Raw genomic sequence first — 25,347 nt, forward strand, 5'->3', positions numbered from 1 at the left:
AGCCAAACATCAGAAAGCACTATGAGACACTATAGAGTATCTCAAGTAACAGAAAGTAGGATGTTAATTCTTTACTACGAAACCTGCTGTCAATAATTATGGTTAGGTGACATTTGAAAGATACTTGTCTCTGGCACTAACAGTGAATGGTGTAATTTTTGTTTGTAGGTTGTGAGTGTTGAAACTTCTGAGATTGTAATCAATTATCAACAATACCTCACACCCATCCTTTTGCAGTAGTTTCAACATCCTCATAAATTAGAGAATCATCAGGGAGATTTCATAATCTTGTTTGCTCTGACCATGGGCAACTAATTCTCAAATATTTTGTTTGTTTATGAAAAGGTGAGAAGAAGCCAGTTAGATTTAACTCATGTTTTTCCAACCTATTTCCAGCACACGGAGTCTTGTGAGTTGGTGATATACTAACTGTCATTGTGTGGTATCTCCTGCACAATGAAGCTCATCTCTTCCATGTTCTAGTAGTATCAAAAATAATCTAAAATGTAGAAAATTGACATCGCTAGAATAGTACAGGACTTACCCTTCTTTTCTTACGCTTTCTTTCAGCCTTTCTCCTCTTCTATATTGGTTGACTTTCTTGCACTGTCACGTTGCAATGACTTCCTAGTACAAACCACGGGTGCAGTTTGGTGCTTTAGGCTTCACTCTCCGTTTAGCTTGGATAAAGCCCAAAGCCTCATAGTAATGTTATCCTCCGTTTCGAATCATTCCGGCTGAGAATACGCACTAGACAGGTCTGAACGTGCAGTTGGCCCATGATGGGCCGGCCATTCCACCAATTTCTCGCTTGTTTCATTCGCACTACCATTTCTTTCACATCTTAGCATTATTGGGAAGCGATTCAAAGCCACACTTTCTTTCTGAGCACACTACAGCAGCCAGCAGGCAACGAGAGGTGTACTATCTCGTAAGACATTTGTATTGACTGCATGCACGGTAACCACTTCTGTTCCTGCTAATATATCACAGCAGGTACGCCTACTATACAGGATATAAACAGCTGGAAGCAAATTTGTGCCTCAATATCTTCATGAATGTAACTTCAAAAATAAGAATTATATTTTGGGGCGTATGGATACTAGGAAGTAACGAAAAATGAATTTTTGATTTTGCATGTCACTTGCCCTTTAAAAGGTGACGTTCTTACAGAAAACAACCACTTAGCTCACCGCAGTAGTCTGCCAGTAAAGCGGCAACACAACAACATCAAAGCAACTGTACCAGACCCATCCTCGCCAACAGAAGTCAAAAAGAGGGAGGGGCTTTTAGAAATGCAGGGTCATGGTCAGACATGCACACTTAAGCCAATCTCAAGTGAGGTAGCTTTTTCATCGTAGCTATTGTATGTAACATAAGTTCAAGTGCCCTGGTAAGAAAATCAGTTGCGATTGCCAGTAAGCTATTCAAATGCTGTTCGTACATTGTGCATGTGCAAGGTCAATAGATGAAAACTACTGCAAAACCGGCTATTTAGGTGTCAATTGATGGGCACGGCAGCAGTGTAAGCTTTAAACAATACAAATTTTCGGTGCTCACTGTGAACTGAGTGTGCTTGGTTACTCTGAAACAAAGACGTGACTATGGCAGATGCAACATATGGGAACGTGACGTGTGCTTTCTGGTCACATGCAGAGTGTAAGGAACTCCGATCTGGCTCAAAGTGCTACGGTGCTTGTCGAATTTACCAAAACTGCAGTCTAGCAACCTTAGCTTGAGGTTTTAAAAGCCTAGAAATTTAGCTACCAGAGTCACGGTCTACCGCAACCTCATACCACAACGTCTTGATCGTTCCAATTCAGGCTATAGAGAGACTTCAGTCAGTGTTGCCTTCAGTGCAAATTAGAGTGTCTAAGTTACTGAGTGTTTGAAAAAGCGCACCCTTTTCAAAGGGATGCAGTGCGCATGTCCCATGGTGACCCTGCACCGTTAATTAATGTCTGACTACTCTCTGCACCTGTACTTAATGTCTGACTACTCGACTCTGATCTAACAACATAATCAGTTTGCTTTACTTGGTGATAGAAATTTGGTCCAAATCCAACTCCAGCCCAGATTTCTTCCTCTTCATCAGCTTCTTTTGGAGGAACAACAACGTCTATGTGGTTCTGCAAGTTTGCTGCCACCTTTCCACACGCCTTCACATTAGCATGTGGTTTCAAATGAATCCAAAGGTACAAAGCGTGTTTCTTTGTTTGCGAAAAAACCTGCAAAAAACAACAGTGCACAAGTCACGATGCACACGTAGCGTGCGTCTGTTACTGAATCCTGAGCTTCCGGTCGTAGCGACGTGGCTGGAGCGACTGCAGCATGAGCCACAGACAGAATTCCAAGTTTCTGTTCTCTTTTTAGAAATTTACTAATTCCATAAGTGAGAGCTGAGGCTCCTGCAACACCTATCGCAACTCTAGTCGCCACTTGCACTCTCGATGTAGGTCCTGCAGACGAGAAACTGCGAATTCCTGCAGCACAACAAAACGTTCTAATGTCTTAAACACTACACAGTAGTGACGGCGCATACATACCTGCGCGAGCACTGATTGGACGAGGAATAGCTCGAGTTAATCGTGACCAACGGTACGCCATTTCCAGTTTACTTGAAACAGAATCACATGGTCTGACGCATGCGCAAATTGCTGCAATTTTATTTCAGGATACGTATTGTGCCCCGTCCGATGAAAGAAATGTTGTTCTACTGAGGTGGCTACTAGGTTACAATTCGCGTTGTAGCTTTACAGGTGTAGAATTAAAACCCCAGGCTAAAATACAGCAAATGTTTGTCTAGACACTCCATTCAGTTCCCTCAAAGGGTTGAAGTACACAAACACGCAATAACACACACAAAATACACAATTGCAGTTGTACACTCTAAAGCTATCCCGGTCCATCATAGAGCGACCGCTTGGATAAAGATTTTTCTAAATAAAGAGAGTGTTCCATTCGTTTAATAGTATCTACTTAGTGCTTTGCTCTTTCGATAAAACGTTCTCAGCAGACTCTTAGCCACGTGACATCGCGGATATTTCTCGTTATGTGTCAACTCCCTGGTGTGTTCTGGGCTGACTTCCTAGGAGGGGCAGCTCTCGGTCTTGTTCTCACTGGTGGTTATGCCTTAGCTCGGAAAGGACTGCAAAAGCTATGTAGAAATATTAGAAGCGGAACCAATTCCAAACGGCGTTAGCAAGAGTCACTCTAAGTTATTTAGAGTACAACAAAGGCAAATTGATTGATTCTTGTTGTATGTGATATTTAGAAGTTCTTCAAGATGATCTCCAGGTCCTAGCTACCAGTAACAACTTTCAACTAAGAAGAAGGTAAATGATCATGAATGCAAATGCATGATTGCACCTTCACTACTACTATTTAGCCTTGCTGCAGTACGTAGTTTTAATTAATTGATAATATATGTGACAATTAACTTTGTAGCACTTAAAGTCCCAACCACCATCCTCACTAGGTTTTGGTTTGGTGTTGTGACAGTGTGTTTGTGAATCTGCTGTTGCAGTTGTGAATGATCAATGCATACAGAGTCCTCTCTGTTTTGTGAGGTGACTACTGTACAAACCTTGTTACCCAAGGCCCGGATATCCGGACGAAGGGTATAGTACTCTAACCGACGAGTGTACATTATTTATTTGGAGGCTATGCCATCGGGAGACTTTGCATAAGTTGCGTGACATGTATGAAGAGTACTTGTACTGGGACAAAGGGGACAAAAGTGTGAATGTGCACCATGGTATTAGGGTTTTAGATGAATGTAGGATATTTGAGCATATGGCTATCATGGAGGAAGATAGCATGGTGTATCAACACGTAAGTCATTTAGCTGACTGAGGGCAGCTTATGATTTTGCACTTTGGAATGAATTTATTTTTCAAATTTGCTATACAACTGTTTTACTACTGGGACTGTGAGCTTTGCCTAGTCTCAACATCTGTCAGGACATAAATAATGGCATAGGCATCTTTCTTTTTAAAACTGAGCGTATTACGAATATGAAAATTTAATCAGATTCTGTGGTGAAATAGCACACTGTAGTGTATTATAGCATCACTAGCCCTCACCCACTCTATGGGCAGTAGGAGTTGCGCTAACACCTAGATAGTAGCTACCTATAAGCGAAGAAAACGTAAAACTTAACTTTTGCCAGTCGTCCATTATTTGGCATGTAGAGTAGTCCCATCTCAAAATCTCACTGTAGGGCAGGTCCATGTGTTACTCTAGAGACAAAATCTAGACACACACACACACACACACACACACACACACACACACACACACACACACACACACACACACACACACACACACACACATGTGCGCACACACACACACACACACATGTGCGCGCACACACACACACACACACACACACTCATGCACGTGCACACACACACACACACACACACACACACACACACACACACTTATTTGGCAAGTTTTCAATCTATTCAGCTGAAACGCACATTAGAACGTACAATACACGCATCCTACTGCTTTAGTTAAACTGTGATTGCAGCGGGCTCATCTTGCACTCTATTATACCATTAGAGGATGGCGTGACTGGCGGTCTCGTCACATCGCCCCATCTTAGACTCTTCTTGCATAAACGTCATGATCTATTCGTGGAGAATGATGCCACTTTGCAATGTAGACGCACCTCCGTGACATACATATATATGTACGGACTGATGCATGCAAGAACATGCAGCCCAGTGAGCCGGCTTAAAACCTCTTACTGCAGCGGGCGCATCTTGCACTCTACTCTAGACCAGACGATAGCATACAGTGGCTGGCGAGCACACGTCACATTTGCATACTCGGTTAATTGAACAAACAAACTCTGGCGCATCTCATTTCAGGCCGAAAAAGTCTCTTTTCTGGCTGTCAGAGGCAGTCCGGGCGAATCCGACTCGACCGTTCATCTTCGACGGCCGAACTCGACTGGGCCGCCACGTTTCACAACGAGCCGAGACCGGCATCGTGTCGATCGGTGCGTTACAGACAGACATCCATCGTCCAGACATCCAGACAGACGGAAGTGTGGGTTGGCATATTATAGTATTGCATGCTGCATACAAGTCTTGTTTTCTTTGTGGCATGTCTACCATTGGCATTTGTTAGAATATCACGTTTTGGTTGATTCAAGGAACTGTAATGTTTACCTGAATCAGGATTAAGCATTGCTTTATGGGCTTTGATGTAGTCTAAGCACTTTAGGCACTAGTTTGCAGAATTGCTCACTTTGCAGATCTAAATTGTTGACAGCGAGATGAGTAGCACTTAATATTGCAATAATTAAATCACAATAATAGTATTACTGTAATGTGTCAAGATTTCCTCACTGTTCAATGACAGAGTTTTAGATCAACTGTTTTGGTTTATTTTTGTAGTGCTATTCGACTCTTGATTGAAAAGGCTGTAAATGGTATGTACTGATTTGCTACAACACAGACGGCATCATAAAACAATGATATGGAATGTTGATAATATTTGAGTTGTTTGTCTGCTACTTGCTTTCTTGGTTATCATATATCTGGATGTCTGATTTTTTAGTTTTGTCGGTTTTGCTGTTTTGTATGTGTAATTGTCGACCAGATCTGTAATCATACTTACTGGTGGGTTGGTATATAAAATATGAGCTTTTACAAGAAGTGAACTAAAGTTTATGAGATGCATGACTTAAAGGGGAAGTCCAACAAAAATGAACTTAACTTGTGTGAGTAGATCTCACAGAGAAAAATTGATCGGTATAAGTTACTTCTTTATCTTTGATTTCATAATCGAGAACAAGTGATGTTTCTATGGTGTGCAACGCCCACACCCCTGCCGTCTGCTTCCTAGTTGACTAAGCTCTGCCCACTGCAAATGAGTCAATGTGTTTACAGACGACTGCTACGGATATATCAAGAATGCCAAATGTGAATGCAACATATATTATGAAGATCTGCCTTCTTACCGTCAGTGGTTTTTCTCTAAAGTAAAGTGGTGTCCTGCCTTCTTGCCGTCAGTGGTTTTTCTTTAAAGTAAAATGGTGTCAGTAGAGCTGTTTTCAAGAACATCCTATTGCTTGAGTAATGGTTTATCCTTGTTCTTTTAGTATCCGAAGAGAAATGTTGAGGGCTCTATTTAGCATGTGCTGTGCAGAAGATGTACCTATCTTCACATCTCATCTGCTCACTTTTTTTGCAATTCCCGATGTGAAAATAGGAAAATGCTCTGTAGGATACGCTAGATGGCACTCTGAACATTTCTCTTTAGAAATTAGAAGAACAAGGATAAACAATTACTTAAGCAAAGGCGCGTTTCCTAGAGAAGCCGTAGTAATGAGGAATTCTGCTTGAATGTCTGATGGAAAACCAACTGTATTGACACCATTTTACTTAGAGAGGGAAACCACTGACGACAAGAAGACGAATTTTCATAATATCTTTGCATTCACATTTGGCATTCTTGATATATCTGTAGCAGTTGTCCAGAAACTTGTGTTTGATTCATTTCCAGTGGGCGGAGCTTAGTCAACTAGAAAGTTGAGAGCGGGCGTGTGGACGTTGCATGCCACAGAAACATTGAGAAAGTGAAGTTAATGGAGTAACCTTAGTACTAATCGATTTGTCTTTGTGACATCTACTCATACAAGTTAAGTTTAGTTTGTTGGACTTACCTTTTTAACTGTTACAGTAGTTTTTAATGTTGTAACTTATAGCATCAAAAATGTATGATAGATTGTCATTTGTGAACTGCTTCGTAACCTTTTCAATATTGGTTGCATGACTACTTTGTAATATTATTGTAAATACACTGCACTCTAGTCAAGATATAAGAATCAATGAATAAATTGCTCTTTAAGTGATTTATTATTCTATAATACAGTACAGTCGGTCAACATCTGCAGAAGGATGGTGGACACCGTGCATAGAAGGAGGTTCCTGGTCCTTCGATCGAGCTGCTGCAGGTCTGTGCACCCCCAATGAACGCTGCCAAAAGTGTAAGTGAGAACTGGTAGTGCAAACCCATTGATGGCTAGAATCTTGTTCCAAACATACAACACAGTCCGGAGAACCACCTTCACTCTGCTGAAGTACTCACGACGGAGTCTCTCCTGCATCATGCTGTGCTAAATACTGTTACTCTTATCTACACCCAAGTACTTGTAGACTTGACCTGGTTCTGGACAGTTGACGGTGTCCGTTTTTCCTACCGTTACTCCAGAGTTGTGTCCAGATAGCCTGCCATTGACAAAGTGTGCAGCCGCACATTTGTCCAGACCAAACTTCATCTGGATGTTATCAGAGAAGGTACGAACCGTGTGCAACAACCCATCCAACTGATCAGAGTTTCTGCCATACAGCTTCAGATCATCCATGTAAAGTAGATGACTGATGAGCTGACATTTGGCAGTCTCACCATGTCCAGTGGTCATCTGGTAGCCGTAACCGGTTCTGTTCAACTCCTTGCTCAGAGGATTGAGAGCCATAAAGAAGAGAAGTGGAGAAAGTGAGTCGTCTTGGAAGATACTCCTCCTGATCTGCATAAGCCTTGTCTTGATGGTACTGTTCCCGCAAGAAAGCACCATCGATGTCCTCCAACTCTTCATCACACATGACAGGAATCTGCACAAGACTGGACTGATCTTATGCATCTGAAGGCATTGGAGCAACCAACTGTGTGGCACGCTGTCATAGTCTTTCTGGTAGTCCACCCAAGCCATGCTCAAGCTCTTGTGCCTGGTCTTACAGTCTTCAATAAGCAGCTTGTTGATCAACAGCTGATCCTTTGCACCAAAAGATCCCTGTCGGCAACTCTTCTTCTTCGGAGCCATGAGGTTTCTCTGATCCAAATGCCCTACAATCCTCTGTCTGATGACTGAGGTGAGGGTCTTATAGAAGACAGACAGACACGTGATAAGCCAGTAATTTTCAGCCTGGTCAGTCTTGTCATTCGTAGGAATCAGAGTGGTTGTTTGTTGAGACAACCAGTCGGGTACAGAGTCTGGATTCTGAACCAGCAGGTTGTAGTTACGAGTCAGAGCAGTGTAAAGACATGTGATACGCTTGACCTAGAAACCATAAACCTTGTCGGGATCAGGAGACTTCCAGTTTCTCATCCTTTTGAGACACGATGTGACCTCATTGTCTCAGATAGGTAACCACTGCTGCTCATCTCTCCGGTGCATCTTGCCATTGGTTTGACATCTCAGCCAGAAGGCAGACTCATTGTGATGTACCTCAGTTTCTAGGATACCACCCCAATATTGCTCGATCTCAGACTTGGATGGCGGGGAAGTGACCTGGATAGTCTGCTTACCCAACTCTCTGTAAAACCGTCCAGCATCTCGTTGAAACAAACCGTTCTGGCGAAGTCTCTTACGATTCTTCTCCAGCCTCCTGGCCCGCTTGACCTTGGACGTAAGTTCCATTTTCAACCAATTGATGATGACCTCACAACTCTCTGAACAGGAAATGCCCAGCTGATGCCGATGTCGGAGTTCATGTAACATACGAATGCCCGATGAACCCTTTCTAACCTTCAGCAACAGTGAGATTGCACGTTGAAGTGTAAGAATCTCCATATCCAGCCTTTGTCTCCATGTCGGTGTTTGAGAATTGATTGACTTCGTCGTCTTTAAGCCCCACTTTGTGGACACTAGTGAAGCAGCAGAGTATACCAGGTAACTAATTTCACTCATATCTGGTTCGTCCTTCAACGAACTGATTATTTTGTTAAGATCACCAATAAGTTTCAGGGTTCCACTGTTCACAAAGATCCTTGGAAGGCGTTGTCTCTCACAGATAGGAATTTGCCTGACTTTCTGCAACTCCTCAAGAAACTCTCGACAAAGTTCAGGGTCCACAGCAGCATCAATATCAAGCGAAAGACCATCCTCCGTTTGGCAGCAGTCTGGACTGAGTTGAGAAGTAGGAGTTTCCATATTTTCTAGCTGAGAAGCTATTTCTAGGATGTGTAGTCATCAGATGAGAGCTCACAGAGTCACAAGGGGATGGTGATTCCCTGATAGCGCTGCACTGAACTGAATCCAAAGTGTCATCTACAGATAGGATATCACCACTATCTCTTGCAGATGAGCAGTCCTTGGAGAGAACAGTGTCTGACTGAACAAGGGAGCCATCTTCCAAGTGATTAGCAGACTCATGATCCTCTCACATCATTGACACCATGTGTTTCCCACTGCATGCAGCAGGTGCCATTCTGACTGAAGCCATGCATGGTGACACATTGTCAAGCAAAGATGTGACAACTGAACTATCAGCTGATAGAGCAGAAACCACATCCAACGCCAGCATCTGCACACCAGGACAAGCATCAGTCGTAACAGATAACAAACCTGAAATGGGCTATTCATTCTGTGCGGCCTCGTGTTTAATCTCCTCTAACTCTGATTCAGTCAAACTTCCAGAAGTTAGGAGATCTCCCTTCTGGTCTGCTAAACGCTGCTCAGAGACGTCATTCAGAGAAGGATTTCGCTCACACCACAGCTGATGCATGGGTTTTCTGAAAGCAGAGAACTTGTAATAACAAAACATCACTTTCCTATTCATTTGTCACGTCCATTTCCGTCGTCTTGTTGCATTGCCGCTCCTGTTAGCCGAAACACAAGATTTGCTAGGAACAGTGGGCATCACAGTAGTCTTGTCAGCGGGATTTAAGCCAAATTCAAATCAGACGCCGCATGAGAGGTGGCTCGACCAGTCACCTTATGCCCACAACTATTCCTGGTCTTCCGAACAGCTCCAGTGATTCCAGAAGCCGACTTTTCAAGCCCTGTCCTGGTTTCTCGACAAGGAATGCACTCCTCAGCTAGCTCTGAGACGAGCGAGACAGCTAGATGTCCATCTTTCATCAATATCCGGGACATGTGTCGTTATGCCCCTCCATAATGGGCAAGTGGGGTCTTTACCCCCATCTGGGTGCCCACCAACCTGGCACGTGAGCCCAGCAGGGTACATGTTTCTGTGTAGTCCATACGGCGATCAATGACTAGCCAATTTGATATAGATTGCAAACATTACGGTGACCACGAACTCAATACAGCATGCCTAGTGGATATCAATGACCACCAGGAAAGCACTGAATGTCATCGGTAACTCTGTCAATCAGACCACAGAAGCTTCCCAACAACTGAAACAAGTGATAGTGTCATGGACAATATTATTGTCATGCTCAACCATATCAGTCTGGTTTGTTAGGTCTCTTGTAAGCCCTGGAGGCAAACCCTGCTTCAGAGGTGCTTATATCATCATGGCTGCCTAGGCAGAAGACATGACTTTACATAGGATCAAAACTGGATCAAAGAAGCACTGTTTTCTGTAAATGCTGCAGGTGTGATGACCTGGAATAATGTCCAGCCACCATGCAATACCTGTGTGCACTTTGCCAGCACTCCCAACACCACTGGAACAATCAGCGTCCGACACTGCCACATGTGGCTTACCTCCTCCCGAAGTCACTGTATTTCGTCAACTTCTCAGCCTTTTTCCTGACGATGTTGCCATCAGCAGGACAGCTGATATCAATAAAAAGGAAGTGTTTGTCTTCTTATTTCTGAAACAGATGTCAGGACGATTGGCACCGATATTCCTAGCAGTAGGGATGGTTGTATCCCACATCATAGTGATGTCATACGTCTTCACAAGCCTATCAGGATGATGCCGGTACCATCTGCTCTCCACGGGAACCCCAAAATGACGAAATTTTTTCCATTGTATAATGGAGGCCACCTGATTGTGTCGACCAGTGTAGTCTAGCGATGCCAAGGCACTACAGCCTGCCATAATGTGGGCAACTGTCTTCAGGCCTACACTGCACAAACGGCAAGTGGGACTGATATCTCGATGCAGAATGTTGCGCTCATAGTACCCAGTCCAAAGAGGTTGGTCTTGAGCAGCAACAACCAGTCCCTCAGTTGCAGCAGGAAGATTTGATGACTTCAGCCATCTCTAGGTCTCTTTTATGTCCACAAGTGGTTTTTCAGTGAGACGGCGATACTGACCATGCATAGGTTTTCTGCCCCAGGACTGTACACGAAGAGAACCGCTGCACATGTGGAAATGTTTCGCATCTGTTTGAGGCACTTGTTCGAAGACACCATCACACAGGATGGTCCCGCTTCCATGCAGGCTCTGCGACTTGTTTGTCCTAAACTCCCTTGCAGCTGTGATGGGCCATGCATTGGATCAAATGAGAGGATCTCCTAGCATGACACTCCCGTCCATTTGCATGAAGAGATAAGAGCTGTTATGAAGGTAACAGTCCAGCCCAACAATACCAGACTGATGCATTGACTCGATCTGTTGTAACTCTTGACCGCCCTCGGTGCACAGAGCGTACAGCTGGTCAACATCTGCCGCAGGATGGTGAACACCATGCATAGAGAGAACTTTCCTGGTTTGTCGATCAAGCTGCTGCATGTCCGTGGTCCTCCAATGAATGACACCAAACTGTAAGTGAGAACTGGCAGTGCAAACCCATTGATTGCCAGAATCTTGTTCAGACCGTACAACTCGGTCTTGAAAACCATCTTCACTCTGCGAAATTACTCATGACAGAGCGTCTCCCGCATATTGCTGTGCTGGATAACGTTACTTTCGTCCACACCCAAATACTTGACAGTTGATGGTGTCTGTTTTTTCTACCGTCACCCCAGAATTGAGTCCAGAAAGTTTGCCATTAACAAAGCATTCTGTTTGTCCAGACCAAACTTCATGTGGATTCTTTACCCCTGTCTGGGGACCCACCATCCCAGCAGATGAGCCCAGAAGTGTACAAGTTTTTGTGTAGTCCACATGGCAATCAATGACTAGCCAATTTGATGTAGATTGCAGGCATTATAGTGATTGCGAACTCTGGACAACATGTCTAGAGGATATCAATGACCGCCAAGAAAGCGCTGGATGTCATCGTCAACAAACTGTTTGCGAGACCACAGAAACTCTCCAACGACTGAAACGAGTCATAGTCTCATGGGCAAAGTTACCCAAGTCGATGTTCCCGGCCAATTTCTTATAAGATTTTGGCAATTTCTTGATCCAAGGATTAGTGGTATCTTGTCACAATTTTTGCAATACTGTTGTACTTCTTTCAAGAAATTGGTTCAGGTTCTTGGCAAAACTTAGACTAAACGGGATAGTCAAGAAATTGGTGTTTCTTGAAATAAATTTGAAATGCAACATATTCTAATAGATAGCTTGTCTAGAAACTAATCATAAAATCTTAGTCACAGTTTCCTCAATGCCATTCTATATAGAACCCCGACTTCTACCATTAGATGAAGAGTATGCCAGATTGCTCAGCCAACACGAAGAAGAAGCTCATTTGAACATTTAATTCAGCACACGGTGCTTGGGGAGGGTCCTTTGTTTTCTTGTTACTTGATTTACTTTTTTATGAACAAGATAAATGTTGCGAATACAAGCAAAGGGTTCTTCAGGTAGAACAGGAGTCATTAATTAATTAACGTTTGTTGTACCTTCCTGCATCGGAGGAACTGGCAGAATAACTACGTTTGTTATAAAACTAGCTTCACTGCTTGCAGAAAAGAAGGCTTCTTCGTACAGTGCCACCATCAATTGGATTTGTTGCACACGTGCCTTCTCACTGATTCGGTCCTCCATCACGTGCAAGACCAAAATTCTATTTGACAGACATTAACATTCCACTTGCTGCCACTGAGTAACTTTTAGTTGTAATGTATTTATGGATTGACAACGTGCGTATATATATATATATATATATATATATATATATATATATATATATATATATATATAGAAGAAGAATATATATATATGTATATATATATATATATATATATATATATATATATATAGCGTACATAGTTAACTTATTATGGACAATCATATATGTAGTATATATATATATATATATATATATATATATATATATATATATATATGTATGTATGTATACAGTTGTTGGCTCTTGTGACATAGTCTAATATTCAAATATACCATGGTTTTCATAACTATTTATAAACTCAATGTTTTTGTCTAGAGAATGAGATGGACAAAATTGTTTCTGCTTGCCATAGTGATCAGGAAGAGTTAAGAATGAAAGGGGTGACTGTGCTAAAGTTTCTTGTCAGAAAGGGCAAAGGTGTCTCTTTACTATAAAGGCTGATCTGTTTTCTGTCTGTCTGTCTGTCTGTGTTTGTCTGTTTGATGAGAGCTGGATGGTGAACTAGGATTCATCCCATTCAAGTTGATCCTAAAGATTTAATTGCTATACCAAGCTTTTGTCCTGGTTTAAGTTTACAAACAACTATCTCGAATCGCCTTGTGTTGCTCAATTGCTATAAAGGAACAAGAAAGACAGGGAAGATTGTGTGCTATTTGACTAGTGTTTTGTCTTGTTTTTGTTGCTCTGCTCTAATTAGTGTATTTATAGTATAGATTAATAACAGTATATGGACAGATCTGTAGGTTTCTTAAAGCTGTGCTGCAGTCCCTCCGTCCCTTTGCCCCTCTTTTCCTCTGTCCCTCCCTCCCTTCATATCTCCATCCCTCCCTCCCTCCGTTCCTTCCTTCATCCCTCCGTCCCTCCCTCTATCCCTCCGTCCGTCCCTCCCTTTCTTCCTCCCTCTGTCTCTCCCTGCCTCCCTCTGTCTCTCCCTTTCTCCCTCTGTCTCTCCCTCCTTCCCTTCCTCCCCTAAAACACTACTATTGCAGCCTTATAATTTTATTGACAGTATTCACCACCAGTACATTTTAAATTCAATTGAATTCAGCTTTCCATCTTCACCATGTGATCTTAGTGATATCAGGTGGAGAAATTTCTTTCCACTATTTTATTCCCCCAACGTTCAAAATGTTTGAAAACCAAGGGAATCAAGGAAGGAGAACCTTTGCCAGCGTGTCTTTCTTTGCTGTACTTCTCTATCTTTGTCTCTTCCCTTTTTGAACCTGCTGATTTGTTTGGTGTGGCTGCAAGTGAAATTGCTTCTAAGCTCCATGGATGTGCCAAAGAGATGTCAAGTTCAGCATTGAAGTCAGTTGCATTATGGACAGCTATGTCAGATCTGGATTGAGAGCTGCTGTAACAGTCTCTTGGCTTAAATAGTGTGAGGAAGTGAGACAGTGGCGTCACGTAATAGGGGCTAGAGGGGGCTGAAGCCCACCACTTTTCGGGGGCGTTTCCTTTTTTCAATTTTAAAGACTGTAGCCGAAGTCTCAGTAGCGAGCCAGCCCCACCCCTTTTTGCACCCATGCGACACCCCTGAGTGAGACACATTTCAAACATTGGGACTAAGCAGAGACCATAGAGTTGTGTGACCAAATCAGACACCCTCCTGTCTTGTAAGTAATGAGGTGGTATCCATCGGTGTCCAGTGTTTTTCCACTGTCTGTCAATCACATTTATTTGAACATTAATCTATTATACATTTCTGTGATGCAATAACTATATATGCTGTCCAACTACTGTCAGTGTTTGTGAACTACTATATTATGCATAAAGGCAGCGTCACAAGGCAATGTTTAATTTCAAAGATTAACGAACTTGAAGACCTTCAGAGTAGTCTTCTTTTATTGAAATGTTGTCATGTTTCCAAACTAAATTCCCTTTGTAGAACTGAGAATTTATTACCATCAGCAGTAATTCATGATCGTCTGACAAAGTACTGTTTTCATAACATTCCTATCTTGAACCAGCTGGATTATGCGCCGTGGTAGCAAGCAACTCTGAAAATGAAACTCGGTGGATTTGGTTTAACTTCAACTGAAAGTATCTGTCATGCTGCGTATTTAGCTGCTTGGGCACGCTCTCTACATGAGCTGCCAAAGAGATTTCCCTGTCTTGCCAAACAGCTTAATGAATATATATCAACTAGTAAAACAGGGTTAATTTTACATGGATTGGTGGCCCAACTACTCCCAAAGTCAAATGCGGAAGAAGAGAAGTTGCAATTTCATTTTCTGGAGAAAATGATTGATTATCCTAGAAAACTTCAACATTGCTTGACATTGGATATATCTCAGAAACAGTCAGAAGATTTCATTTAAAAAAATAAGTCAAATCAGGATGCTGCCAGGCTTAGGTCATTACAGGGAAAGGTGCAGGAGCATGACTTGATGTTATTCCCTCAACATACAAGAACACACGTAAACCTAACGAATTTTGGTTTAGTGTCTTGTATGAGATTGGGGATCAGCTTGCCATTTAGTCAATTGCTTGAGCATTGTGGCTGTGGACAGAAGTTAGATCAAGAAGGCTTTTATTTGATTACCTGAAATATGGAGGCGGTCCTGTCTAGTCTCACGATACTATTGTTGCTGAGTGGTCTGCTTGCCTAATGGAGCTGGGTATTCCTCATCAAACAGAACCGAGAAACAGATATGTACAAACTGATGGAAGACCAGACATTACATTCTACAACATTGATTCTGGTGTCACCTATGAATGTGATGTTTCTTTGGCTTAACTTGGAGGAAAGACGTAGTGAATGGAGCTGCAAAGGTCTGCAGACATGCAGCGACAAAATGGGAATCAGAAAAATGTTACAAATATTCAAAGGAGATCTTGCCAGATTGATCTAGCCTTGAAATTGTTCCGCTAAGTCTTGAGCAATTTGGTACATGGGGATCACAAGCGGAAACTTACTGCATGAACTGGGAAGAAAGGAAAGGCTCATTGAAGGAAGACGAGTAGATGCAGAGTTTATGTCATATTGGCGACAACATTTTTCTGTGACTCTTCAAAAATGCAATTATTATTTCAGACTGTAAACTTGTCAACAAATAGACTAATGGAGGATAATGTAGTTAGCAGAGATAGATGCTTCACACATTGAAATAGTTGAACTTGTTTATGAAGCGTTTTCTTTTAATTATTGAAAAATCATGTATTCTAGTGTGTAGAGATGCTGTATCCTAATATAATAACCTGCCTGCCTGCTTGCCTGTCTGCCTATCTGTTTGTCTGTCTGTCTTGTTTGTAACATCAATCACGCTAAAACTGCTAGGCCAATCGTCACAAAACCATGCATGAGGACTGATATTCACTTCTTAATACAAACGAGTGTTTTGGTTTTACAAGAAAAGACAGTTGGAAGGGGCCTCTTTTGAGGTCCAGGAACTTATTCTAATAGTGAGGATTCTTCTATTGCTGCTTTAGCACCACAAATTTGCACGACAAACAGGTGAGTTGATATCTGATGTTTGATGGAAACAAATGGGCTGTCTGAATTTGGTGGAACTGTCAGGCAACGTTTGTCTGGTTTTTAGCAATGCCAGGTCTGCATTGTGATATCTGGGAACCACAGATTGTGCGAAGTTGCAGACTAGTGTATCCTCTATTTTTCTCAATTTTTAAAACAGGTCAAGACTAATCAAGTTTTGTATGTCAAGGCATGGTGTACTACACCTGTAATATTCTCCAAGTAACGCCAGGCAGCCTTATCTCTAGGCACTTGTGTTGCTTCCCATGCAGTGCTCACGCATCACATGACTAGGGTGACAGCCTTAATCGGCGGAGCAAGGAGAATACCTGGTATCTTTTGAGCTTGTCATCATGACATGGGCGCCCCCTTTCAATTCGATTATGTAAACATAAAATGTGACCTTAATGAGATAAAAAAATTGCATGGAAGAAACTTCACGTCACGTGCATGAACAGCCATTGAATGCTCTGAGGTGGTGCTTTGTGGATGTAGAAGATCCTAACTATGTATGTTTGCTGCAGTCCGGGTTCCAGTATGGTAGACTGCAGAATTCAAGTGCAAAGGAGCATTTTTTATCAAACGTACAATAACAAATGCACATTAGTTGCTGCGAGATCCGTGTTGCACAATCTTTCTAGCTTGCCATGTTTGGCCTCTACAGATTGAAGCTGCAACAGCAGCAATGGCCTGCAAAGACAACATCATTCGTGTATTGACAAAATTGCAGGCAAATCCCTTTGCTGTGACATTTCAACTCTGCATGTGTGCACCAATGCCATCTGCATGCCTCTCATGAGATTGCATGCTTCTCACGAGACTGTTGTCTAGACTACACACATCAAAGAAATTAAATTACAGGACAAAAACTGCTAGCGAATGAGAGAGTGCATCTTTTAATTACATTACACAATCAAATCAAGGCCCCACACTTTGATGACAAACTCAGAAGTTTCCAGGTCTTCTCCTCACTCTGACAATTGAGACTGTGACATCAGCCTAGTCATGTGATGCGTGAGCACTGCACGGAGGAGCAAGGCGAGAGGCTCGGGACGAGGCTACTGTGCCAGTTATATATATATATATATATATATATATACAGTGCCTTGCCAAAAGTCATGGTAGTGCCAAGTATCTCTTGTTGTTTGCAAATCACATACCCACAATACTCAAGTTATCATGCTCACAATACTCAAATTGCACGATAGCCATAAAGCAACACCTAATGAAACTCGCTGGATGAATCTGTTTGAATTATGCCTCCACGCAAGGAAATGACAACAGATGAGCGGTCTGAAGCTGTTGGTATGTGGAAGGCGGGAAAGAAGATGACACAGATTGCCAAAGCGCTGAAGCGGCCATTGACAACAATATCGAATCTAGTGAGAAGGTACAAGCTCAACGGACATGTTCATAACATGAAACGAGAGGGAAGGCCAAGGAAAGCAACAGCAAGGGATCTGCGCCATTTGGAAAGAGTGGTGAAGGAGAACCGACGGAAACCAGCAAAACAATAGCACCTGAGTGGAGCAAGGCCTGCTCAAATCTTTCAGTCAGACAACAGCAAGAAGAAGGCTGAAAGACATGGGGTATCACGGTCGTGCTGCTCGAAAAAAGCCTTTCATTTCTGAAAGCAACAGAAGGAAGAGGGTCTGTTGGGCAAAGGAACACATTAGAAAAACGGTCGAGGATTGGAGCAATGTGGTATTTACTGACGAAAGCCGCATCAAACTCAGTGGCAGTGATGGTAGAGTGTTTGTTTGGAGAAAGACAACAGAAGAATGGCTACCAGTCTGCACTTTAGGCACAGTACAGCAAGGTGAAGCTGCCATCATGATCTGGGGTGCCATGACTTCATCAGGTGTTGGACCTCTGACTTTCCTTGAAGGCAAAATTAACGGTGAAAAGTACAAGGAAACACTGGAAAAACACTTCCTGCCTTTAGCAGCCGAGAGAGGTAGACATGGAATGTCAACTGTTTTGTAAGATGACAATGCTCCTGTACACAGAGCAAGGAAGGTGGCGGAGTGGAAGACCCAACATGCATCACATCCCTGGACTGGCCGGCGCAGAGCCCAGATCTGAATCCAATTGAACATTTATGGATGATACTGAAGAAATCTATTGGTGCAAGAAATCCTCCGCCATGCAACGTTGATCAGCTGAAACAAGCTATCAAAGAAGAGTGGATAAAATACCACAAGACGCTGTGCATAAACTGATGTTATCTATGCATTCTAGGGTAGAAGCTGTCCTGAAATCTAAAGGGTTGGCAACTAAATATTAATGTACAGGATATAACACAAGGCGTGTGAAATTAGAAGCTTGTGTAACAAAACAGGAGCACTTCTTGCGTGGTGCAGCCTTTTCACCCAACTACCATGACTTTTGGCAAGGCACTGTATATATATATATATATACACGTGTATAAGGTCTCGCCTTCCAGATTTACTCTTGTCATATGGTCAAGTTGGTGTAGGAATTAAAGGGGAAGTCCAACAAAATATACTTAACTTTATATGATCGATCGTTATAACTTACCCTGTTATATTCGCTTTCGTAACTGTAACACGTGTCTAACGAGAAGCCACAGTCTGACTTTTGGGTTGCCAAATAAGGGGATTTTGGGTGGGGTTAACTAATGACTGGGGTAGGATTGCTATATATATATGCCGGTTGTGTAGAGTCGAATTAGTGTGTGATTTGGAAGTTGTGGTGACAAAGCACGTAAAGTGTGTGTGTATCATCGACCCAGATTGTCGTCGAACATCGTAGCGTGGCACGCATTCACCTATCCTTTGAGAAGACCGTTACGCTGGGGGCTCAGGCGGGGAAAGGAAAAGCGAAAGGAACGTGTGCCGAAAACGTTGCAGCAATTCGAGAAGTGAGACGAGGGTCACAAGTGGAAGAGTGTGGAAGGTGAGTGGGTAAACTCAAGTACATAGAATGGAGCGATTAATTGAAATGGGAGAGAGAATGGGCCTGAGTGGCGGAGCGCTGCAAGCATTCGTGACAGAGCAGCAATCAACTGAAAGAGAAGAGAGACAGAGAGAAGGAGACTTGAAGAGGTTACAGTTAGAAGTCGACGCAATAAGAGCAGATCGTAAGCACGAGTTGGAGATGAAGAAAGTAGAAAGGGAATCGACCGCAGAAATGGAGATAACTACCGAGCCAGGAGTTGGTAGTGGTAAGCGACCAGGCAGGTTTCCTAAATTACCGTCTTTTCAGGAAAGTAGTGATGAAATAGATAGCTACTTGCAATGTTTTGAGAGGTTTGCAAAGAGCAACGGTTGGCCCGACTCTGAATTGGCAACAGCTTTAAGTGCGTTGCCCACTGGTAAGGCTTTAGATGTGTATTCCAGAATGCCGGACGACACTGCTCTCAACTTCGTTTTACTGAAGGAAGCCTTACTCAAGCGCTATGACTTATGACGGATGGATACCGCAACAAGTTTAGGAAGTGTCGCTCGGAGCTGTACGAGAACCCAGAGCAGTTTATTACTCGGTTGAATACGTATCTTGACAAATGGATCTTGTTGTCTCATACTGCAGACACATCGAACGGCATCAAGGACCTGTTCATAAGAGAGCATTTATCAACGCGTGTCCAAGAGCTTTAGCAGCGCATCTTCGTGAGAGAGAGATACCCAATCTTATCGAGTTAGCGCAGGTAGCGGAGAGATTTTTGACAGCCCATAGCCGCAAGTTCTACTCTGTCCCGACCACACATCAATCAAACCCCTCTCTGGCTTCAGGGGAAGCCAACTGTGCTCAACCTAAGGAGGCATTACTGGAGAATCCAAGCGTTCAGTGCTACCTTTGCAAGAAATTTGGCCGCAAAGCGTCAGAATGCAAGTTTAGACCTAGAAGAGTGTGTTACATATGCAGCAAACTGGGCCATGAGGCAAGAGATTGCTGGTCTCATCAGCGTGGGACCGTCGGTGATGTGAAGTCATGGCAGAAAGTGGCAACGGCCATAAGGAAGCATCAGCATGAGCAAGGACTTCAGCAAGAGGTTTGAACGAGAGAGTCAGATGTGGGTGCCAGGCGTCTTTCATCAAGGGATCAGTCGCAGTTTGCTTCTATCCCTGACCTATCCCATTATGATCCTAGGGGATACTTAGCGTTGGATTCAGGAGAGAGAGTTCCTTTCGTCAGCAGCGCCGGAATAAGGAAGCGGACTAATCGTGCGGAGATGCCCATCGTTGAAGGAAGGGTGGGTAACACCAAAGTAGAGACGCTACGAGACACTGGATGCAGTGGAGTGATCATCAACCAGCAATTCGTAAGAGAAGATCAGTACACGGGAGAATACGGCTTTATCCAATTGGTCGACAATACTGTCAGGAGAGTTTCGATAGCTCATGTTGAAATTGACACTCCCTACTTGTCGGGTACAGTAGAGGCTTTGTGTTTACAAACTCCCATATATGATGTAATCATAGGCAACGTTCCAGGGGCGAAAGAGCAGAAGATCCAGATGCCAATCATCATTTGGCTGGAGTGGTGATCAGAGCTCAGGCGAGGTTGGGAAGAGACACTGTCCCATTGCGAGTTTCAGAAGCGAGGCAGTCGGTTGCAATAGACAGGGAGCGATTGATGCAACTGCAAAGGGGTGATGACACGATCAAGAAGTACAAGCAATTTACAGAGCCCAAGACCAAGGGGCAAGAAGTTGTGATGTATGAAGTGAAGAATGACATCCTCTATCGATCATATGCTCATCCTAGAGTCAATGGTGGAGTGGTAGTGAAGCAAGTGGTCGTTCCTAGACTGCTCTGTCGCGAAGTTATGGAATTGGCTCATGATTCTACCTTGAGTGGTCATTTGGGATCAAAGAAGACTGCTGACAAAGTCTTCAGCAACTTCTATTGGCCTGGAGTGAGAAAAGACGTGTCACGATTTTGCAAGTCATGCGAAGTTTGTCAGCGTACAGACAAGAAGGAGATTGTGCCAGAGTACCGTTGCAGAGTACTCCTTTGATAGATGTTCCTTTCAAGAGAGTGGCAGTGGACTTAGTAGGACCGATCTTCCCTCCTAGTAATGCTGGACACCGGTACATCTTGACGTTCATTGACTATGCTACCAGATACCCAGAAGCCATCCCACTTAAGACTATTAGTACCGAGTCGGTGGCTGAGGCTCTTGTTGGCATCTATAGCCGAGTGGGAGTGCGAGAGGAAGTGCTAAGTGACCTAGGCACCCAACTTATTTCTGATTGCATGAAAGAAGTCTCTCGATTGTTGAGTATACGCCAACTCACCACCACACCATACCACCCAATGTGCAATGGTCTGGTGGAGAAGTTTAATGGCACACTGAAGACAATGTTAAGATGCTTGTGTACAGAGAAGCCTAGGCAGTGGAACCGGTACATAGATGCACTCTTATTTGCGTATCGAGAAGCACCTCACGAGTCTACAGGGTTTTCGCCCTTTGAACTGATTTATGGACGGACAGTGCAGGGTCCTATGTGTATTCTTTGCCACCTATGGACATGAGAAGGAGATGATGTGGACGTGTGGACAAGCTACCAATACGTTACCGAGCTAAGAGAAAGACTCGAGGACACGTTACGGATAGCTCGCGAGGAGCTACAGAAGGCCCAGTGACACCAGAAAAGGTATTACGATCTGAAAGCTAGACATCGCGAACTGTCAGTGGGTGATAAAGCCCTTGTTCTTCTACCTACGGACACGAACAAACTATTAATGAAATGGAAGGGGCTTTATGTAGTGAAGGAGAGAGTCGGATTGAATGACTATAGAATTGATGTCGGGGGCAAAACCAAGGTGTATCACATCAATCTTTTGAAGAGATTCCACGAACGGGAGAAGGAAGCATTTAGTCACAAGGGAGGACCGGTGTTAAATACCGTTTGTTCCGCTGTCATTGAAGCAACGGAAAGTGTGACGGGAGAAGCAGTGATCAACGATGATTTGCTTGACTTGTGCACTTGCTTGGCTACTGAGACCTTTGAGGACGTAAAGTATGGGAGTGAGCTAAGTTCCGATCAGGTGTCGGAGGCAGCGGGACTGGTAGAGGAATTTGAGTGCGTGCTTACAGATCTTCCTGGAACAACGAATTTGACGGAACATCGCGTATGGTTGACGGCTGATATACCAGTGCGCTGTAAACCATATGTCGTCCCCTATAGTGTAGGCAAGTCTCTGCAAGAGGACATCCAAAGGATGATAGACATGAACATCATACACCCGTCGGAGTCGCCGTACTCATCGCCTGTTGTCGTGGTTCACAAATGTAACGGATCACCAACCGCTCCAATACCTAAACAGGGCAAAGTACATAAACGACCGTATCATTTGCTGGGCCCTGTATTTGCAAGGATTCAACATGAAGATCGAAACTATTAAGGGATGGGAAAACAATGCAGCTGACTTTTTGAGCTGTTTGATTGACAACGTTGATAATGGAGATGGAGCAGAAACTTGTGAAGTTTCGATTCGAGAGGGTGTGGTGTAACACATGTCTAACGAGAAGCCACAGTCTGACTTTTGGGTTACCAAATAAGGGAATTTGGGTGGGGTTAACTAATGACTGGGGTAGGATTGCTATATATATACGCCAGTTGTGTAGAGTCAAATTAGTGTGTAATGTGGAAGTTGTGGTGACTAAGCACGTAAGGTGTGTGTGTATCATTGACCCAGATCGTCGTCGAATGTCGTAGCATGGCACGCATTCGCCTATCTTTTGAGAAGACCGTTACAGTAACCAAGAACGAGTGATGTTTCTGTGATGTGCAATGCCCACGCATCTGATCTCCACTTCCTGGTCAATTAAGCTCTGCCCACAACGAACGAATCAATGTGTTTACCGACGATTGCCATAGATGTGTTGAGAATGCCGAATGTGAATGCGAATGCGAAGATATTATGAAGATCTGCCTTTATGTCGTCAGTTGTTCCTCTCTAAAATAGAATGGTGTTGGTAGAGCTTTTTCTGTCAGACTTTCCAGCAGAATTCCTCATTGCTACGGCTTGCGTAGAGAACGCACTTTATATATATATATATATATTTGTTTAGCCTTGTGCTTTTAATATCTGAAGAAAAATGCTCTTTTTGTCTGGCATGTGCAACAGAGGACAATCCTATTTTCACATCCAAGACTGTAACCTTTTACCAATCACCGGCAAAAGTACTTGAGCAGACCGGATGTGATAATAGGAACGTCCTCTGTAGCACGCGCTAGACGGCACACTGAACGTTTCTCTTCGAATATTAAATGAACAAAGAAACAAATACTCAAGCAAAAGCGTGTTCTTTAGGCAAGCCATAGTATAATGAGGAATTCTGCTGGAAAGTCTGATGGAAATAGCTCTACCGACACTATTTTACTTTAGAGAGGAACCACTGATGGCAAGTAGGCAGGTCTTCATAATATCTTCTCATTCACATTTGGCATTCTCGATATACCCGTACCAGTTGTCCGTAAACACATTGATTTGTTTGCAGTGGGCGGAGCTTAATCGACCAGGAAACTTAGAGCAGGTGTGTGTACATTGCACATCACAGAAACATTGCTTGTTCTCATTTACGAAAGCAAAGATAACGAAGTAACTTATATTGATCAATTTGTCTTTGTAAGATCAACTCATGCAAGTTAAATTCATTTTTGTTGGACTTCCCCTTTAAGGGAGTTTCGAAGGCTCTAATTCACACTATGCGTACTGTCATCAAGGAAGTGGTTACAAAGACAATATGTGTTGTTTAAAAGTCGACATGGTTAATGGTTTCAACTGGTGTGATTGTTCGTCTTTTTTAGAACACGTCAAGAGAGAATTACCAGATCCATGGGTACAATTGTGGTGTTACTCCATGACCAGAGAGCTAGATCGAATTTTGTCAACTTCTGGGGTTCAGCAAGGTGTCCTCTACTTTTTGCTTGCATTCCTTCAATTGTTGGACATGATTGGTGCAGTTGAAGTTATTGCCCTTTTTTCAACTTTGGTATTTTGACGATGGTATCTTTGTTGGAACTCAAGACACTGTATCCAATTTTTTAACTCCTTGATAACCAACAGATCATCTTTTGGTTTGAAGATCAACTTCGGCTTTGGCCATTGGGCAATTTTTTCTAAGTTTTGTATCTGTGTTCAAACTGCTAGAGCTACTTTTGCTTGGGTTACCAATTTGTGGTACAGATGAGTTTTACAATTATGTCATTAGCAGAAGGGTTGACAGTGTACTTAAAATAGAGTATTCTGCCAGATTTGAGCAACCCCCAATTTGAGCTACACCTTTGTAGTTGCAAACTCAGCAACCGTCTCTGTACAGTACCTTCTGGTATTGCTGATAACCAATGGACACGTTTTGACACTGGAGTCCATCGGTATCGTTCTTTCTGGTTTATTATCAAAAGGTCTCTTTTGACTCTTTATGGTTACAAGCCATTTTACTGTTGTGCTTGGGAGACTTGAGTCTGAGACAGGCAGCCACATTTTCAGCCACTGCTTTTCTTGGTAGCTGTCACACTTGTCGTCAGCTTTCCTCAATCAATTTTAGTCCGGAATGGACAATTGTGCCTCCAGCTTCCTCAGTGTTTGACAATTCACCCTTTGCACCAGCATCTTTCTCGGATAGCAGCACTATAGAATACTAAGTTGTTGCTTGGATAACCATTTGCTTCAAATCTGACAAACACTTTTGATGCTCAGCTGTCCAGATTTAATCTGTATCGTCATGAAGCAGATTTCTCAGTGGACCTGCTTTGTTAGCAAACTCAGGCGAAAACTTGGCCAAATAACTAAACATTCCCAAAATAGTGCATAATTTGATCTTTATTTGTTAACTCTCTAGTGAAGTTACTGCACTAATCTTGTCTGGATCAGCCTTCAAACCTACGTTAGACAAAACATGACCAAAATTTTACTTTTTTTGGAGCTGGCATTTGCTTATATTCAATTTTAATTCATTGACCTTAGGCCTACATTTCTCTAAAACCTGCTTCAGTCGTTGATCATGCTCCTTTCATTCACACCCCATACCACTATGTCATCAATAAAATTATTACAACCCTCTATCCTTGCTAAAATCTGCCTCGTGCTTCTCTGAAAAATTTTTGGGCTAGAGGTGGCAATCTCAGGCATTGAAAACATCCAAAAATGGTGTAATAA

The 25,347-nt window shown here is 42.9% G+C and overlaps 3 protein-coding genes across 3 annotated transcripts; 2 read left to right on the forward strand and 1 right to left on the reverse strand.

The window, feature by feature from the left end:
• Positions 1–1,758: 1,758 nt before the first annotated feature.
• On the reverse strand, positions 1,759–2,656 carry LOC134196599 (uncharacterized). The gene is made up of 3 exons (XM_062665786.1): positions 2,547–2,656; positions 2,284–2,483; positions 1,759–2,228 (listed from the first exon to the last, which is right to left on the reverse strand). Exons 1-3 carry the CDS (start codon positions 2,605–2,607, stop codon positions 1,908–1,910), a joined length of 582 nt encoding a protein of 193 aa, XP_062521770.1. The 5' UTR covers positions 2,608–2,656; the 3' UTR covers positions 1,759–1,907.
• A 396-nt stretch (positions 2,657–3,052) lies between these two features.
• Positions 3,053–15,948, forward strand: LOC134196647 (uncharacterized). Its single transcript, XM_062665853.1, has 5 exons — positions 3,053–3,197; positions 3,275–3,335; positions 5,415–5,449; positions 13,054–13,155; positions 14,627–15,948. Exons 1-5 carry the CDS (start codon positions 3,053–3,055, stop codon positions 14,653–14,655), a joined length of 372 nt encoding a protein of 123 aa, XP_062521837.1. The 3' UTR covers positions 14,656–15,948.
• Positions 15,949–21,516: 5,568 nt separating this feature from the next.
• LOC134196774 (uncharacterized) lies at positions 21,517–22,836 on the forward strand. Its single transcript, XM_062665992.1, has one exon. The coding sequence runs from the start codon at positions 21,925–21,927 to the stop codon at positions 22,585–22,587; it is 663 nt and encodes a 220-aa protein (XP_062521976.1). The 5' UTR covers positions 21,517–21,924; the 3' UTR covers positions 22,588–22,836.
• Positions 22,837–25,347: the final 2,511 nt, after the last annotated feature.

Source organism: Corticium candelabrum, chromosome 21, assembly GCF_963422355.1.
Source record: "Corticium candelabrum chromosome 21, ooCorCand1.1, whole genome shotgun sequence".
NCBI lineage: Eukaryota > Metazoa > Porifera > Homoscleromorpha > Homosclerophorida > Plakinidae > Corticium > Corticium candelabrum.